The sequence below is a fragment of the Botrytis sinoallii genome, assembly GCF_014898435.1.
Source record: "Botrytis sinoallii strain Bc 23 chromosome Unknown BSIN_020, whole genome shotgun sequence".
Taxonomy (NCBI): Eukaryota; Fungi; Ascomycota; class Leotiomycetes; order Helotiales; family Sclerotiniaceae; genus Botrytis; species Botrytis sinoallii.
The window spans coordinates 400,572-418,423 of NW_024066047.1; the positions used below are offsets into that span (position 1 = coordinate 400,572).

General features: G+C 41.0%; 6 protein-coding genes across 6 annotated transcripts; all 6 read left to right on the plus strand.

Moving 5' to 3' along the window:
* Positions 1–705: 705 nt before the first annotated feature.
* Positions 706–2,840, plus strand: EAF02_009531 (uncharacterized protein; the record flags this gene model as incomplete). The annotated part of the gene is made up of 3 exons (XM_038905579.1): positions 706–932; positions 979–1,391; positions 1,447–2,840. The coding sequence occupies 3 exons, from the start codon at positions 706–708 to the stop codon at positions 2,838–2,840; spliced, it is 2,034 nt and encodes a 677-aa protein (XP_038754637.1).
* An 837-nt stretch (positions 2,841–3,677) lies between these two features.
* Positions 3,678–5,723, plus strand: EAF02_009532 (uncharacterized protein; the record flags this gene model as incomplete). The annotated part of the gene is made up of 7 exons (XM_038905580.1): positions 3,678–4,031; positions 4,194–4,390; positions 4,465–4,574; positions 4,644–4,792; positions 4,847–4,985; positions 5,053–5,355; positions 5,467–5,723. 7 exons carry the CDS (start codon positions 3,678–3,680, stop codon positions 5,721–5,723), a joined length of 1,509 nt encoding a protein of 502 aa, XP_038754638.1.
* Positions 5,724–7,308: 1,585 nt separating this feature from the next.
* Positions 7,309–9,318, plus strand: EAF02_009533 (uncharacterized protein; the record flags this gene model as incomplete). The annotated part of the gene is made up of 3 exons (XM_038905581.1): positions 7,309–7,326; positions 7,389–7,493; positions 7,549–9,318. 3 exons carry the CDS (start codon positions 7,309–7,311, stop codon positions 8,923–8,925), a joined length of 1,500 nt encoding a protein of 499 aa, XP_038754639.1. The 3' UTR covers positions 8,926–9,318.
* Positions 9,319–9,904: 586 nt separating this feature from the next.
* On the plus strand, positions 9,905–11,910 carry EAF02_009534 (uncharacterized protein). The gene is made up of 3 exons (XM_038905582.1): positions 9,905–10,286; positions 10,383–10,809; positions 10,866–11,910. The coding sequence occupies exons 1-3, from the start codon at positions 10,027–10,029 to the stop codon at positions 11,439–11,441; spliced, it is 1,263 nt and encodes a 420-aa protein (XP_038754640.1). The 5' UTR covers positions 9,905–10,026; the 3' UTR covers positions 11,442–11,910.
* Positions 11,911–14,853: 2,943 nt separating this feature from the next.
* On the plus strand, positions 14,854–15,537 carry EAF02_009535 (uncharacterized protein; the record flags this gene model as incomplete). The annotated part of the gene is made up of 1 exon (XM_038905583.1): positions 14,854–15,537. The coding sequence occupies one exon, from the start codon at positions 14,854–14,856 to the stop codon at positions 15,535–15,537; it is 684 nt and encodes a 227-aa protein (XP_038754641.1).
* A 1,128-nt stretch (positions 15,538–16,665) lies between these two features.
* Positions 16,666–17,193, plus strand: EAF02_009536 (uncharacterized protein; the record flags this gene model as incomplete). Its single annotated transcript, XM_038905584.1, has 2 exons — positions 16,666–16,770; positions 16,849–17,193. The coding sequence occupies 2 exons, from the start codon at positions 16,666–16,668 to the stop codon at positions 17,191–17,193; spliced, it is 450 nt and encodes a 149-aa protein (XP_038754642.1).
* Between the last annotated feature and the right edge of the window lie 659 nt (positions 17,194–17,852).

Sequence of the window (17,852 nt, forward strand, 5' to 3'; positions counted from 1 at the left end):
GCTTATCACAACCTAGAAATGCTTATAATAAGATAAGCTATGTATCCCGTCATGCTGGTTGTGACACCCCCTCGCCCCATCTGCCCAGTCGGCTGGCCCCGATCAGCTAGTACCTTTTGAGATTTCTGCCGATCTTCTCACCGCCATATTTTCATATCAACTCGATTGGTAAGTAGTAACTTATGTGAGTGGTGAGTGGAACGTTGATCAATCTCTCAATCTCCCAATCTCATATTGTCGCTGCGTAATTCCCATTCGATCGGGTTCTCGGGATATATGGATATCCAAATCAACCAATCTTACCCCTCTGATGATAAACGTGCATATTCAAACATGCGAATCACTTGGGTCTGGACTGTTGGCTGTTGCTCCAATCCTTATTCTCCCGCGTGGATGTCTCTGAATTTGCGGGGAAGATGCAGGAATCTTAGCACCGTTCACGAAAATGAAGCTTTCTATCAGGAACCACCTTCCCAATTCGTCGCCCTAACCGTTGGAAGCTGCATAAGTGACGACTACTTCACAAGTTACAATCTACGGATTGACTGACCAATACAATCAAAGCCACGTGCTGTGTTGAGGCGGTTATCATGCAATGGTAGGTCTGACTCTAATACAATAAGTATTGTGCATTTCTCTTCCCGCATGTTTCTTGGTATACTCCCGTTGCGCGCTTCCTAGTTGTATCTATTCTTCGTATAGAAAATGCATTTCCCGGTAGCTTTGACTGCGCTATCACTACTGTCAGTCACATCAGCACACAAAGGTCACAAGCGACGATCCGTCCCGTCAAGTCCTCAAGCATTGAACAAGACGCTCACAAACACAATTCCAAATGCTGCTGGAGGTCCAATTCTTCACTACAATGGCACTGGGCCTGTGCCTTCTTACAACGAAACTTCTCCTGTCCCAGCACCATTGCCTACTTTAAGGTAAAATTACTTATTCCTCTCGTGTCGCAGAACTAACAACCACTAGTAAGCAGGAAATTGAAGATAACATCTTCAATGAGATTCAAGGAATTGTAAATGGAAATGGACTCACAACCGACTGTGCAAAATGTATTGCCGGCACCGAAGTAATGCATCTTGCGGCTATCACGCAACCTGTTGAGACGATTGTGAATCTTCTTATTCGTGCCTGTGAAACCTTTCCAAAGGTCTATGACAGTATCTACGCTGAGACCTGTTATGAAGAATACTCCGGAATTGGTGGAACTGGTCCGTATCTTGCTCAACTATTTGCAAAAATGAGCATGGCGACCGATGATATGCAAGGTTACTGTTTCTATGTATGGGATACTTGCAGTTTACCCCCGACGATTCCCATCGACGAGTCTGCATATTTCAAACCTAAACCAGCAAATAAGACAACAGCTCCCTCGCCATCTAGTAAGTTATAACGCCTTGGTTTACTCTAAGTAAACTAATTCTGACATATCAACAGACCAAACTCTAGATGTTCTACATCTCTCTGATTGGCATTTAGATTCAAGATATGACATTGGCAGTGAAGCTAATTGCTCACAATATATGTGCTGCAGACCATATTCAACTAACACTGACCTTGATACGACGAGCAACAACCCGTCTACACCTGCGTCTCGTTTTGGATACTTCTATTGCGATTCCCCTCCTGACTTGGCTCTCTCTGTATTTTCAACTATGGACCAATTTATCAACAGGTCTGATGTGGCATTCACAATATTTACAGGTGACATTGTAAGCCACGATAATGACGACCAAATAAGTCGAGCCTATGTAGAGTATGAAGAGACGGTTACGTACCAAACTTTCAAGGCTCAAATGAAGAACAGTCCCATCTATGCGACCTTGGGAAACCATGATTCTCTACCGGAGGCTCTGAACACTCCAAATTCCATCAGTAACTCTACGGGTCAATCTAATGTGTTCTCTTGGAACTATGATCTGTTGTCTAGCTTATGGCTGAATAATGGATGGATTGATAGTGAAGCGGCTCAGTATGCATCAAATCACTATGGTGCATATGCTACGGTCACATCTCAAGGCTTGAAGATTATTTCTATCAACACGGATTTTTGGTATACAGCCAATATCTTCAACTTCTTCAACATGACAAATCCAGACACCTCTGGCATTCTCACATTCCTTGCCAACGAGCTTCAAAAATCGGAAGATATTGATCAACGCGTTTGGATTATCGGACATGTTCTTCCGGGATATGACGGTACAAATGCTCTTCCCAATCCCACAGCCTTGTTCTACAGTATTGTTGCTCGATTCTCTCCATCAACAATCGCGGGAATATTCTTTGGTCATACACACGAGGATCAGCTCATGATCTATTATGATTTCCTACCCAACTCGACAATTTCTAGCAACACATCATCAATCATTCGTAATACCACGTTGGTGGATTACAATAACCCTATTCAAGTTGCATACATAGGGCCTTCTGTTACCCCTCTTACTGGACTCAACGCTGGATGGGTTCATCTCCAGGTCGATGCTTCAACTTTCTCAGTCGTCAATTCTCAAACCTACTTCGCCAATATGTCCAACGCCAACTCCTGGACAACACCAAAATGGGAGCTTGAGTATGATACGCGCCAAGTATATGATCCAAGTACCACTTGGCCCATTAATGCTCCCTTGGATGGCGCTTTCTGGCATGGAGTGACTGAGGATATGTTGGCAAACAACACTTTAGTAGAAGTTTATAATTTCCTGGAGACGAAAAGTTCCGCAATGACGGAAAGCTGTAGCACAGCGGCTTGCGCGAAGCAAAAGGTTTGTTATCTGAGAAGTGGAAGTGCAACGTTAGGTTACGCTTGTCCCAATAGCGACGGGCCTTTTTGAATGCAGTATTAATACATAAAGAGTGGCCATAAGCAAATACAATGCAAATGCAAAAGAATTTGAACCTAGACTATGCTTGTGTAAAATCTGTGCTACCAATTAAGATTGGGTCTTCATAGACCTGTGCATAAAAAGTTGCGACTTGTCACCTTGGGAAACCAATAGTTACCTAGGTAGCCAACGGTATCGGATTCTTACGGTCAGCGTTGCACAAATGCATAGCATCATCGAATCTCAAGCCATATTTAAGATGACGAGCATACCGTCGATTCACGAATATCCATCATATGAGAGTCTTCACGAAGATCTTCACAGCAATATCATGGTTGCTGTACCTCTATACTTTCACTTGATGTTACTCCTAGAGAACCAGGTTTATTTTCTTGTCCTTTGATAGAAACAGAAATTCTGCTAGAAACATCATCGATTTCTCATAGAAACATTCATTTTGGATCTTTCAAAAAAACAAATCGCTACAGAGTGTATCTACAAGTAATACTTCTAATCGACTCTGAAGGAAGAATGTGTGATGTGTAATTGGAGTGAACAGCGAGAACCCCTAACTAGTAACTAACTAGGTAGCGGGCGCTAGCATAAAGCACATTAGCGCTAAAATTAACACTAAGGTTAATAGAGTAATCCCATGTCTTTCAGATCAGATAAGCATCGTATTACTTAAGCAAGGGGTCCTAGCATCTCGAACTCATACACACTTGAATCTCCAAATTCCTCATACATTTTTTCCCATATATTCAACAATCACATCTTTCTATATATGTCCTCATAATAAAACAAACCGAGGATAATAAGGAGACATAGATCCATTCATACCATATCATGTCTCCGCAACGCCCCGTAATCAATGAACGCGAACCCCTCCTCGCGCCTCTCACGGAACCTACAGAGGTTCGCGATGCGTTGATCACGGGATCGCAGGTTTATAAAGATATTGGGAATGGGACAATTGGTGCGGAAGACTCGAGTCGAGATGCAGAGGGGAGAGAAGGAGATAATGGAGAAGAAGATGAAGATGACGATACACCGCTCCCTCTAGGACAAATTCTAGGGCTTTGCTATATTCGATTGGTAGAACCGGTGGCGTTTTTCTCGGTCTTTGCGTTTCTGAATCAGATGTTGTGGGAGATTGGGGATATTGGGAAGGGGGATGTGGGGTTTTATTCGGGGTTGATTGTGAGTTTTTGGTTTGTTTTGTTTTATTCTTTTTGGACGGGGTAATTGGGATGGGGAGACATCGAAAAGAAAAGGAAGTTGCAAAATGGGAGAGGAGAGAGAAGATTGCCGTGGAGATATTATATGCTTTTATAAGAAAAAGAAAAAACTAACCAAGAACAGGAATCCCTATTCTCGATCACAGAAATGATCCTCATGGTCCACTGGGGCCGCGCCTCCGATAAATTCGGCCGCAAACCCATCATGATCATTTCGCTGCTAGGCATCTCGTTCGCAACAGGTATTTTCGGGTTCGGCAGGAGTATTGGACAATTGATCATCTTTCGATGTATTGCCGGACTGTTCGCAGGAACGATCGTGTGAGTTTCTTTGGTCTTTGCGTTAATCTCATTTGTCTGGAAGTTCTCGAACTAGGTAATCTAATAGATAAAAGGACGATTCGAACAATGATCTCCGAAAACAGCACTAAGAAAACTCAAGCGAGAGCGTTTAGTTATTTTTCCGTGGCGGGCAATCTGGGGATTCTGGTGGGACCGTTGATTGGTAATTGAAGCTACCCCAAGTGTCTAGATAGATACGTGAGAATTCGACGGAAATACTAACATTCTCAAGGCGGTGCTATGTCCGAACCCGCGAAACAGTATCCGTCTCTTTTTGGCGGCGTAAAGTTTTTCGAGGAATTCCCCTTTGCGCTTCCTACGATTTGCACGGGATTATTTGCGTTGAGCTCAACTTTGGTTGCTGCGTTTTATATTAAAGAGGTGAGCGGCTTACCGACGCTGTGGTAAAAGCTCAAATCACTGATAATAATGCAGACATTGGGCAAGAAAAGGTATCAAAAGGTAGGAGCGCGCGATGGAATGACCATGAGAGAACTTCTAAAATTCCCCGGCGTAGCGAGATGTATTTACATTTCATGCCATGTGAATCTAATGAGTACAATTTACACATCCGGTTCGTGTCACTTCTTTCCTCGCCTGTTCCTTTCCCTCCCCCCTGCTAACCGCCTCCGCACACATAGTTCTATCTGTCTTCTGGTTCACACCCGTCTCCCTCGGTGGTCTAGGCTTCTCACCCTTCCGCATCTCTCTCTTCATAGCCCTCGCAGGTTTCTCGCAAGCTTTCTGGATGATCGTCGTATTCCCTCCCCTACACAAGCGTATTGGTACCGTTGGTATCCTGCGCGCGTGCGCTTTCTTCTGGCCTTTCCTTTTCGCCTTCTGTCCTTTTGCAAATTTCCTGTTGCGCATGGGATGGGAAACGACTTTTTGGGTTGTGTATCCAATAAGTATGTCGATGGGGGTAGGTGTTAGTATGGCGTTTAGTAAGTCTTACCCTTTTCTCATTCATCATTTTACCTCTAGGTCTCCTATTCATCCCCCCACTCCCATACTCCCTATCTTCTCCATTTAAGCTAACAACACCCTCCCTGTAGCATGTGGTCAACTAGCCCTCAATGATATTGCGCCATCCTCCGAAACTCTCGGCACCCTTAACAGCATCGCACTCGCAGTTACAAGCGGTACTCGCGCATTTGTCCCCGCTCTCTTTACTATAATCTTCGCGTATGGCGTTACGCATCAGATACTCTGGGGGTACTTCATCTGGGTATTTGAAATATTGGTCGCGATAGGATTGGTTATTGCGGTTCCGTTCTTACCAAAAGAGGCTTATGGGAGGGCAAAGAAATAGACGGATGGAGAGGAAGAAGAAAATATATTGGATGAGAGAGGAGAGAGGGAAGACTGGAATAAAAAGATGATAGAATAGAATAGATTTGGATAGAGATAAAAAGATAGGTTTTGAACAGGAGTTAATTTCACAGCACTGAAATATCAGGATATCATGAAAATCGAAAGAACCATTTAGAATTCCAGCACCGCCTCAAAGAACTCACAACATCAAAATGTGAATTTTCGTTCTCACGGCCTCATAAATCATATTCATTGCAAAAACCAAAAACTAGATAGAGGCTGATTACGAACCCCAAGCGCTCCGAGGCTATGCAGTATACAACCACAAAAGATGCCCTCCAATTCTACCAATCACTATCTCAAAGCTGGGAACGTGTCATGACAGTATCGATTTTCCACCCGCAAAGGCAGTGAAATAGACGTTGAAGTAGACGTCAAGGTTCTCTCTCCGACCCCGTGAACAGACAGATAACTAGATAACTAACCGAGTATGTTCATTCTGATGATTCACTGTTGATTTCATCTCGGGTTTCGACTTTCGCTTCTGCTCTGGCTTTATTTTCGTTCTTGTGTGTCTATTGGCTGAGTGCGAAAGGGGGAGTGAATACCTTACAGTTCATTGTCAATTTATAGTTGAAATCTAGTTTTGGTTTTCAAGAGATAGGAAATAGAGGAACTCACAACTTTAGAATTTTGACATCTGGTATAATAGTAATCAACGAGAAATGCTTGCTTGGTCAGAGCGATCTTTGGGTGATTATTCACACCAGTTTCTCAGCATTTATGTTTGTGTTTGTGTTTGTGTTTGTGTTAGATGTTTGCCAGTGAATGAGTGAATGAAGAAACACGATATTTCACAAATGTCAGCTTAGCAGGCAGCAAACGATGAATACCTGAGAGCCATGGTTGCCTATGGTGAAGATTCTGAAGACTGAGAAATAGCAAATCTTGATAGCATGAAGTATAGAAACAATTACAATAGCCTACTGCTTAAAATGATGTATGGATGCAGGAAAACTTCAAGCTGTTACCTGCAAAGAGATGAATATAAGACTGCTTGCGCGCCTGTGAGGAAAAGAGAACTCATGTTCAGGTGAAGCAGAATTATATCTATATCTGCTCATTAATGAGTCATCTTTAAATCATATGTACAAAAAGAAACATTGAACATATGATTCATTACCTAGGTTTTAATCCATTCCATTCCATGAGCTTGATCAACTGGATCCTTTGATTAGTCCACTCATTAAGAACTAAATCTCAGTATGAAGAACCAAACTTAATACGAATGACGTATACAAGACAGGAAACATATAGACATGTCAAAGAAAAGACCTTGATAGATCCAACATGAAACGACCGATATCGGTCTCATAATTCACCACTAAAGTCTCGAGTCGAGATCAAAATCAAGACACGTGAACACCCGACGCGAGAGGAGGTGAATTGTCCACCTGATACAATGTTCATACCTTTAAAAGAGGTACTTGAGCCCCGACTTTCTTTTTTTGAAATATTCTTCTTCAATCTTTATACGCTTTCAAATCTTTCATACAGTCATAAGTTTTAACAGCTCCGACAATATGTCGTCCACAAGAATGGTAAGAGAATCCACTCTAGAGCTGAATATCCTGCAGAATATCCTACTAATATATCCCCATAGCTCCACAATGGGCTGGCCCCGTTGCTTGCGTCAAAGATGCTCAGAAGCTCTTCAATCCATGCAGACTTGAAGACCAAGCCAACAATTTCCTTTCTTCAAAAAAATGTAAGAACAATCTAACAGGCTCTTCCTCTGTGCGCTCCTGACGTATTATCCACAGAGTTACACCAAGAGAACTGCTATTGCATTTTCAAATACTGGCATCAACACAAGAGCCATGAGAGTTTTACCTTTAAGGCTGTCTCAACAAACCTTTGATGAATTGACTGCAAAAATTCCAACGACAGTTATCAGCGATCATGTTCTTGTCTCTTTGGATTCCAACACGACATCTCCGTTATTACTCAACAACATTTTTGAATCGGTTTACGCAGCAACCATGGCATTACCTTATGTCAAGTCCATTTCAGAGGAAGAGACACCTGAAACCAGCCCCGAACAGTCATGCAAGCACAGCCTAGAATGCATCGAACATCAGTGCGCATCTCGCGATCAAGATAAACTGATGTTGAAGAATCCAACACAAAATGACTTCTCTTCTGAAGATGGCTGCCGCTTCCGAAAGTTTCCAGAATCCCCCCTCGAAGTCCAATGCATGATATGGGATTTCTCTATGGAAGAAGATCGCATCATTGAAGTCCATGTCACCAAGCGTTGCGCAAGTTGGATGATTGTTTATGCGTCTACTGATGCTAAGAATCCAGCAATCCTTAGCGTCTGCCAAGTAGCTAGAGAACGAGGATTGAGACGTTACAGACCATTGTCCGTTGCGAATTCCTGGAAACGAGACAAGAAGATGTACGACGATAGACAAACTCTGTTGGGGCTTCCATTGGACTTTGTTGGTCCTGAAGCTGCAATGACTAACTTCAAGTGCTACATCAACTTTGATCGAGACACTGTGTTTATCAACTCCAGCCATTTTCGCATCTACAGCGATGCTTTGGAGGTCGGTGACAACACCTGGCGCGAAGATCTTGGCTACCAATTCTTGAAGGACCTATTTTTCTCCACAGCTGGTGATCGAATTCAAAAGCTTGCCATAGACTACTTGCTGGCAGAGAAGTGGTTCGATAATGATCGCAACAATTGGCAATACTGCCAAGTTTTGGCGGCAATGCCCAAATTACAGCAACTCGCCATTGTATGGACCGGACATCACCACTTTCAGCGTGTGATTCAGAATGAGTGCTGCCGCACGAGACAAATCGAGATTCTAACGGATGAAGCATTGTCTGATGAGATGCGCTACAGTGCCAAGTTCCCTAGCGACCATCACAATCGTGTACGCAAGCTTCACAGGATGAAAGGCCTAGGCCCATATCTTGGAGAGGGATGGATTAGCGACCGATTTGCTTCCGGCGAAACCTCCACCATCTGGAAGAGCAACATCATCACCGCAATTCAAGAGAATCGACCGGTAGACCCAGCTAATTATCCACCCAATTCTTTTCACTTTACTGCGGAGGGAAATTCGAGATACCGAGATTTGTGTCAACTGGAATTTGCCGAAGTCGCCGCCGAAAGAGAATGCTAGAATAGAAGTATGCATGGGGATTTTTCTTTTCGAAATGACCGGATGGAATTAATATTAGTGGGTTGAGGTGTTTAGGATGACCGATGTTGATCATTGGTGTAATCATGGATTGTGTTTTCCGGTTTCTTTTGCTTGCTGGATGGAGAGATGCTGGGTTTGAATGATGATATTGCTTTGAGTGGGCTGGTGTTTTGATGTATCATTTATTTGGTCGTTTTGCGGTATTGATTTCTGAGTTTGCATGAAGTTCGTCTTTTCTTTTCGTCCCTGGAGGATGGATTACTTGCGAGGTGTGTTAATGGGAGATGGCCATATCGAGGTCTGAGATTCGAGAGTAACTAATGTTTAATATATAAAAAATGCTACTGATATTGATTCCGATATGATAATGTGAATGTTGAAGATGTGAAGAGTGAGAAGAGCGAGTGAGTTATGACTTTGAACTTTTATCAAAATTTCACTCCAAGTTGCTGGATTGTGATGGAGGATGGACGTGATAAGAATTGTTACGCACAGACCACTTGAATTGCACAGCACAGCACAGCGTCCATGCGTAACCTACGAGGTAATCTACCCGTTAAAGGAAGCGACGACGACGTTGAAAAGAGGGCAAGAACGTACAATCACTGGATTGTTCCGCTCGTGGTATCGCTATCCTGCTCCTTTCTAATGTTACGAAATATATAATTTGCATGATTGTGGTTGTAAGTTGATATAGAGATCAGTATAGATGAAGCCACTTCAACATCTGTTGGTCCCCCACAAACAGCGGGATATTGTAATCGATATCGTTATTGAATCGAATCATAACGCGAAGACTAATCGAGAGTGCAACTTTGAGTCTTTCCCTGGAGATTTTATCTCCCCGCGAGTCCGTTGTCGTGTTGTTCTATTGTGGAACCTCGGCTTGGCAAACCTGTTCCATGTTTTCTGATTTCTAATCACATCCGGATACATCTGTTGAATAGGTATCTTTGCTAACTTTCCCAACAAAAGCCAAACAGGAGTGGAGGCAGAGTTTTGGATATCTTCTGGTTATATATAAGTGACATAGCATCATTCTACATTACCATTCATTGCTCAATTTAAGCTTCCACAAGCATGGCGAGATCTCTAGCCTACGGCGGCGGGATCGTTGTTGCCCTCATCGCAATTTTCTATCAGTTCCTCTTTAAACACGTTATATTTGAGGTTTTGGGTGTTGGACGTTCCGTTTCGTCGATTGATGCATTCAACGCAACTTGTGAAAGGATTGATAATCTCGGCCTTGAAGGTTGTGAAGATTTATGGTTTCATTATGACACCGGATACCTATATATGGCCTGCTCTGATTTCCAAAGTCGTCTACAATGGCTTCCCGCGTTCGTAATTTCCTAGGCTTTATACTTTGTCGGTGGCTTTTTTCTTTCTCATCGCTGGCGTGATACCCCTTGGCTGATTCACCAAACCTACCACAGTGCCAGCCTTCTGAATGTTTCCGGACGAGGCCTAGCAGATAGAATTGGTATCTTGGACACCCGAGGAGATGGCTCATTGGAATCACGTCTTCAGTGGATGACAACCGAAAATTTCTCTGGCAACAATGGAGATGGCACTTTTAACCTACATGGATTTGATATCCGTCCAGATCCGAAGACTGGTACTTTGCGCATTCTGCTCGTCAATCACCGACCTCCAATAGATCCAATAACTGGTACCCCACTCGATGCTGGGGTCGTAGGTGCAAATTCTACCATAGAACTGTTTCATACCCAAGTTGGAAGTGTTTCAATGAAACACATAAAGACATACGCAGATCCTGCGATCCAAGCTCCTAACCAGGTGGCCTGGGTGAATGATGATGATTTTGTGTTCACCAATGACCATAGCCACAAGGTCGGATTTGTAAGTTACATCAAACTTTCCATGGCAGTTTAACGATAGACTAAAGAAAATTACAGCGTCGCCATTTAGAGGTTTTCCTTGGTGGTGGGAGTATTGGACACTGCGATTCACGTACGAATCACTGTAACCTAGTCTTCTCTACTGGTCTCAATGGTCCAAATGGATTAGTTGCAGGGCGTGATGGACTGATATATGTCCCAAACACATTTTTGCACGAAATACAAATCTTCTCACTTACAGACGAGAAGACTCTATTAAAACAGGATACTTTACAAGCACCATACCCCATTGATAATTTGAGTATTGATGAGAATGGCGACATCATAGCTGCATCAATTCCACAAGGTTTAAAATGGTTTCAATATTTGAGTGATCAATCAATCCAGGTTCCTGCGGCAGTCGTGCGAATTAGAAGAAGAGGGTCTGATTTTGATCGTTTGATCAAAGAGGGAGTAAGAGAAGGGAAGGATCTTGGTAAGAGTGAGGAGGGTTATATTGTTGAGACCATGGTGGAAGATAACGGAAAGATTTTGACATCAGTAACGGCCGCGGTTCATGATGTAAGGAGGGGGACATTGTACCTTGGAGGAATCACGGCACCATTTATCATGACTTGTGAGATGAAGAATTAGAAGAATTTCAGTTCAGAGTCTCGGGTGAGTCGGGATAAGTTGATCTAGGTAATTCTAAATACAAGCCTTATATGATCTTGTGGTTCTTTAAAGGCTCTTTCAACACGTTTTTCGAGGAATGCGAAGACTCAACACCTGTACGCGGTGTATTCTACGAACCTCTAGCTCTTTTTCAAGAGTCTGCAGAGCTAAGATTGAGTCGTAGATGGAATCGGAAGAATTGGAAGAAAAGGGGTTTTGGAAGATATAGAAAAGGAAGGATTATATTATGATTTTGCGATAGCGATTTCTACAAAAAGATGAATATCAGCAAAGCAATGCGAATATAAAGATTATGGAAGCTTTAGTTAGATTCAATATCTGCTTTTTATTATTATCTTTATAGGTACGATATGGAAAGTTAGTCTTTTCTTTTTTTTGGAAGAGTCTTTTCAATATAAAGCTTGTTGCTGTTCTCTTCGAATTACAATCCTTTCTTTCTCTTTGACTTTCAGCTATTCGAATACAACTTTACAATATAGAGAATACTATTGCTTTTTAATTAATTCTATACTCTGAGCATCGATACAATACAACGTTTTTCCTTCGATTTTCGAATTTTCGAATTTTTCGAATTGATTTGTATATGGGTTGTAGGGCTTAGGGTTCGACTCTACCCCACCATTTTCAACAGTTTCGATTATACACATCTAATAAGGACTGGAGGATATCAAGTTTATAAAGGTATATAAAAAGCTAGTTTAAAAAAGATAAAATTAAAAGAAGAGTGATGTTTTCTATTTTCATCTCACTAGCAAGAGGATCTTTTGTTATACTAAAAGCAATTCAAAAGGGGATAACTCTTGCTCCTTATAGAAGAAAGAAATAGCAAATTGGATTCCAAGTTTAAAAAGGATTAGATATCGAAATACTTTAATAGGATTAGGAGTAGGGGAAGAAGGAAAAGGGAAAGGTCCCAGTGGATAAAGATATTATATCTCTATTTACACTCCGAATAAAGATCGAACAGAGCACCCCAATATTTGTTTTTACTCCCCCAAAATTGATCATATCTATTATAGATATTCACTAGCATTGCTAAGCTTTTAGAGCCTAGCCGTTTTATATAGTCATGGACTGGAGCGGGACGTTAAACTAAATCAATCAATCAAACACGTTTTTCGACGTCTGGCTTCATGAACCTCAATGTTATGAGCGGGTTTCTCAATGTGTCTCTCGATAATGATTTTCATTCTATCTCTCACATATAGAGTGTGGTAACTAAACATATCGACGTGATGAAGTCTCACAGTCAAGCATCTACTTTCCACCAGGCACCGCTCCGTCTCTCCTCAATCCGTATACCTCAAGTTTGCTATAACCTCTAGTATGCATACTCGAGAAGACCCAATTGCCACCAGTAGCGGAACCGGGGATTCCACTTGCAACTTGCCTCATGAATTTGCTGTCTTTCAAATATATTTGGTTCTTGCGTTGTGGCCATACATGTGCAGGTGCCAGCGGAACATTATGGTCATAATTACTTTTTCGTTGCATTCCAATGCAACCAAAGCAAATTCTTTTTGTGTACACAGCTATGATGAAAGTCCAATACGATTATGTAATTGGGAAAATCATGCACAATTAGCTGATTTTTACTTTTATAATGGGCGGTCCTGCCTCGTTCCCCTCTAAAGCCATTGTGTTTTCAACCACTTCCTGTACTCCCTCTCAGTCTCTTAGCACAATAGCCATCCATGGATATGGACTATTAGCCATTGCCCAGGTGAGCCCAGACTTGCTGGAAGCCGTTACCTCAAAAGCTGTTTGGAGACTGTTCAATCACGTGGCTTTTTGGATACCTGACCATCGTACTAGTAGGAACGATCATCCCATAGGTAATTGATGAAGGAAAAATGAGGAGTCATATATTACCATCCACCACTAATATAAACTTTTATAATGAATCAAATTACTTGACCGAAAGAAAGCTACCTACGATTGGACAGCATCTAGGCTAAGACATCTTCTTTAAACTGCTACACCAGTCACGGTGGTGGCTTCACTAGCTTGCCTCTAATAATTGTTCTAGTCCGTAGGGTTTAGTCTAGTCTGCCTCCACTCTCGTTACAGCTGCTACTAAAAATTAGTTCAGATTGACGCACGGTTTAAATCCCACAAAATCACGTTCTCGGTAGTTTAGCGATTGTCTATTGTGCTTGAATACACCTTGATTGTAGCTATTTATTTCTAATTTCAACAAAACATGCGTGGAAAAAACAGCGTCCTTCGAGTCGCTGTATGCTTGAGTGTGTAATACTAGCGCTAGTACGTTCGATAGTTTCAAAGTGGAGACTGAAATCTCAGTACAAGCTTAAAGGTTTTTGACGGCCTGCTCGTTCGTCATGATCGACAGCCTAACTTGTAGTTCTGCACATTTCTCTTACTGCTTTTCTCCATACAAAGCCCACTAGAGAAATAAGCATTGATCAACCTCTCCATATATCCCCTCGTCTCCAATAAGGATATGCAATGAGCAAATTGATCACATGACCTGGTAAGTTCAAACGATCAGCTCCTTACTACTGAAGTCTGAAACTTGACGTTAGAATATACACTATAGAATCAAACTTAATCATGGATCTGAAAATCTAGACTAGAACCTGCCTTCAAAAGTCATCATCATATGTCGAAATTATGTAATCATCGACTGTCTCTAGCCATGTTGGGTTCTACCCTTTAACTTCGATTCGTCATCGCTACAGATTCCAATCTCTCTAATCCCCCTCAATAACACGATTAAATGGATCTCTTCATCGCAGTTACTTTTTCGCTAAATATACTTCAAAATGATCGGTCATACTCACCGTTGTTGAAAAACAGGTATAGATGCTGCTGCTTCTGATTAGCTCACTCATACCTTCCTTTACCTTAATTTTCAAACAATCAGCTTAAATTGTTTAGAACAACTCACAGTCTTCCAGAACTTGTTAGAGCCTACCAAACCCTATCAAATTAGCAGTCCCACAAACTCTTAACTTACACTCATCGGTAGCACTTTAAGTTCATCTACTTGTTTGATACTGTTCTTATTTTGAAAGAATCATTAACTTTGCTCCGGATTCTGTACAGTGATAAGTCAATTCGAATTAGTGAGTCTTGATCCCCAGATCATTATCATTAGTTACTTCTCTAGCGTGTCTGATGATATCATGTAGGTTTCCTCTCTCAGCTCACTATCATAAAAAATTTCACATATAAATATGGCTCTCTTAACAATAAGTTTTGCACCTGAATCTCTCTTCACTTCTGAACATTTCTATTCATCCCTCTTTTTCTTGAAAAGATTTGCATCTCTATTTCATTTTCAAGGTTATTGAAATCTTTCCTGCACCCTTCCATCCCCTGAAATCCTTCAAAAGTTCCAGCTAAGATGGATAAAACTCTCCAATCGTCTCAAAGTCCAGTGGATAAAGCGAAGATTGATGGTGGAATTGTAAACACTTCACCCACCACCTCAACCTATCACGAAATGCAAGTAGCTACTCCCGCCACAAGTTCTGTTTCGATTCAAAGCTCTTTGGAAAAAGGAAAAACCAGCGGCAAAACTTTCACAACTCCTCCCGAGACCCCTTTCTTTGGAAATATGGAGTCAAATGCTGGACAACCGGCTCCTTCCTTATCGGCAACATCGTCCCCCACATCTAGTCTAAACACTCCTGTGTTGCCATCCTCTCTAGACATTTTTGCCAGCCAAGCAGCCGAAGCTCCATACGCCGCGGGACCGCGCCCAGGAACATATACACACCAGTTCCTGACCTCTAGCATTCGCACTCCAATTGTTAGGAATTGTGAAAGATGCGTCACAGGCTGTAGATTCAAAACTTTCAGTCAGAGTGTGTGTGATGGCTGCATAAGGAGTGGTCATGGAAGCGAAAAGGATATGATGATCTATTATATCCGCGTGATGCAGGAAGATGACGAACTCCTATCTTCCGCAAGGGTCAATGCTACAACTAGAAATCAGGCAATTGGCAATGCTGCCATTGGTGACGATGACGAAGATACGACTGGTTACGATAGTGATGCAACAGTCTCTGTCGCAAGCGATTATTAATGAGCATATGGCACGAGGACAAGGCAAGCGAGGCGAATTCGCTTTTAGGGCTTGGGAATTGGAATTACAAAAGTGGAATTGATACCCACGATGTATTGAAAATATCGACATCAAATACTGCTATTTCTATGTGGGAAGGCGTTTATTTATCGGGCCGTAACGTTGTTGTGTACTGTGTCTCCAATAATCCTGTCTGCTGTAGCAGTAGCAATAGTAATTGAGTTGCACCAAAAAAAATCTAATTGCTTTCATATGACATGTTTGTGAAGGCAATAAAAATTGATCAGCAGCTTTGGACACCTTCGTATGTGCTTCGAAATAAAATTTCAAATTGCGATGAATCTCGTAGATTTATTTGACATAAACTAAGCTATCCCCCTTGGCATACCCAAATTCTTGATTCATGCTAATTAATCGTGACCCAAGCCAGCATCCAATATGGAAAGCATTGGTACCGACTCTAACATACTAATGCCCTCCAAGTACGCAGCGCCCAGAGTGTCGTAAGAAATGAAATAGGATGTATACGACAGTGCCAAGGACAAGGGGAAATATGACTCTGATGATGTACTCGAAAAGACTACTAGCACGTCGCATATTTAAAGCTCGAAATAACTTATGAAACAGTAAACTTAAGGAGTGACATACTCATCTTGAAGTAGTGCAAGCTAGCCTTCAGATGGAAAAATTGTGGTCAAGGTGAAAGAGCCATCTAGTCAAGCGATGTACCCCAAAGAGAAACCACGAACTTGGATAACCAATGATCTACAACAAAATAAACGTCGATCTAACTAAAAATGGTTTGATACTCCCGATCAAGCCCTCCATAGTATAAACTATAAATTAGTGTCAACTAGTTCCAAATACTAATTTGAGAGGTTACAGAAGGAAGGTGGAGCTTTAAAGGGGTGCTTTCCCATACACTAGTCACAGGCGGGGTATAAAGGATCATCTCCTTCTCACCTCTTTTAGAACAATACAACTATTTTCAGCCCACATCATCAACCTTTATTCTGTTACTACCACCTTTAAATACTGCGTTATCATCACTGGATCCTTCATTCAGCGCACTCGACTACATCTTTTTTCCAACGAAGCAAAGATAGAAACACTAATTCTCTAAAAATCATGTCCACCAACATACCAGATCGAACGAAAGATGAAGGTCATCAGAAAAAACCAAAAGCAATCGAATCTTCCAATGATACAATCCAATGGCCTGCCGATGCACAAGTTTTGCGAGAGGCTCTGAGAGAAATGAATGAGGAGCAAGAGAGGCTGGAGCAAATGGAGCTAGATACTTCTAATTAGATACCGATCAGCGAAATCCAGGCTCGTAGGCGGTCATGGTATAGGAGAAAGATGGCGTATGTAGAGGCAATACAAGATGCACTGCTTGGACGGGAACGAGAACCCAAATCTACCAAAGCTGAAGAGGAAACACGATTGAAAAAGGCTCACCAGGCTCGCACAGATCTCATACTACAACCTTTTGTGAAGAAGGAGGAGGAGGAGGAGGAGGAGAAGGACGAGGAAGATAGTGAGGAGGAGGATAGTAGCCAGAATTTGGACATCATTATTCATGGTGGTTCAGTATCAGATAATGGATTTCCATTACCTAGTGACAAAGAAAGCACTAGCAAATCAGAAACATAACTCTAGTTTATTTCCAGATAGACCTATAGCAATTCAAACGGATTTTTCACCCAATACGTTTTTTGGATCTGAGATTCACTTTCTGATTCTTTAATACAATCTATTCTTGATGATATCTAGTTTTGTATTTATATCAAAAAACCTTTATAAAATTATATTATTAAATATAAAAAATTACCTAATATTAATAAATAATAAAAGATTATTATAACAAATAATAAAGAATTTATAATATTTATATAGATTTTTTTTCCAAAAATAATTTCTGAATCTTATATTCACAATTAATCTTTTAAATCTTTTAAATCTTTTAAATCTATATTCTAATTATTTTTATTCATATTATATTATAACAACAATCTTCTTTATTTATACTTCTTAAAAAAAACTGAAAAAAACAGTTTTGTTAATCTTTATAAACTTGAAAGATTTTTATATATTAATAAATTCAATAATAAATAGATTATAAAAAACATAATATCAAAAAATATATAGTAAAGAAACTATATAAATTATATTATTAAAAAAAAATAAAAACATATATTATATTAAAATATTAGATATAAAAAGACTAGATTGTATTAAAAGATCAAAAAGTGAATTTTAGATTTAAAAACGTTTTAGGTTGAAAAATCCGTTTGAAGTATTATATAGATCAT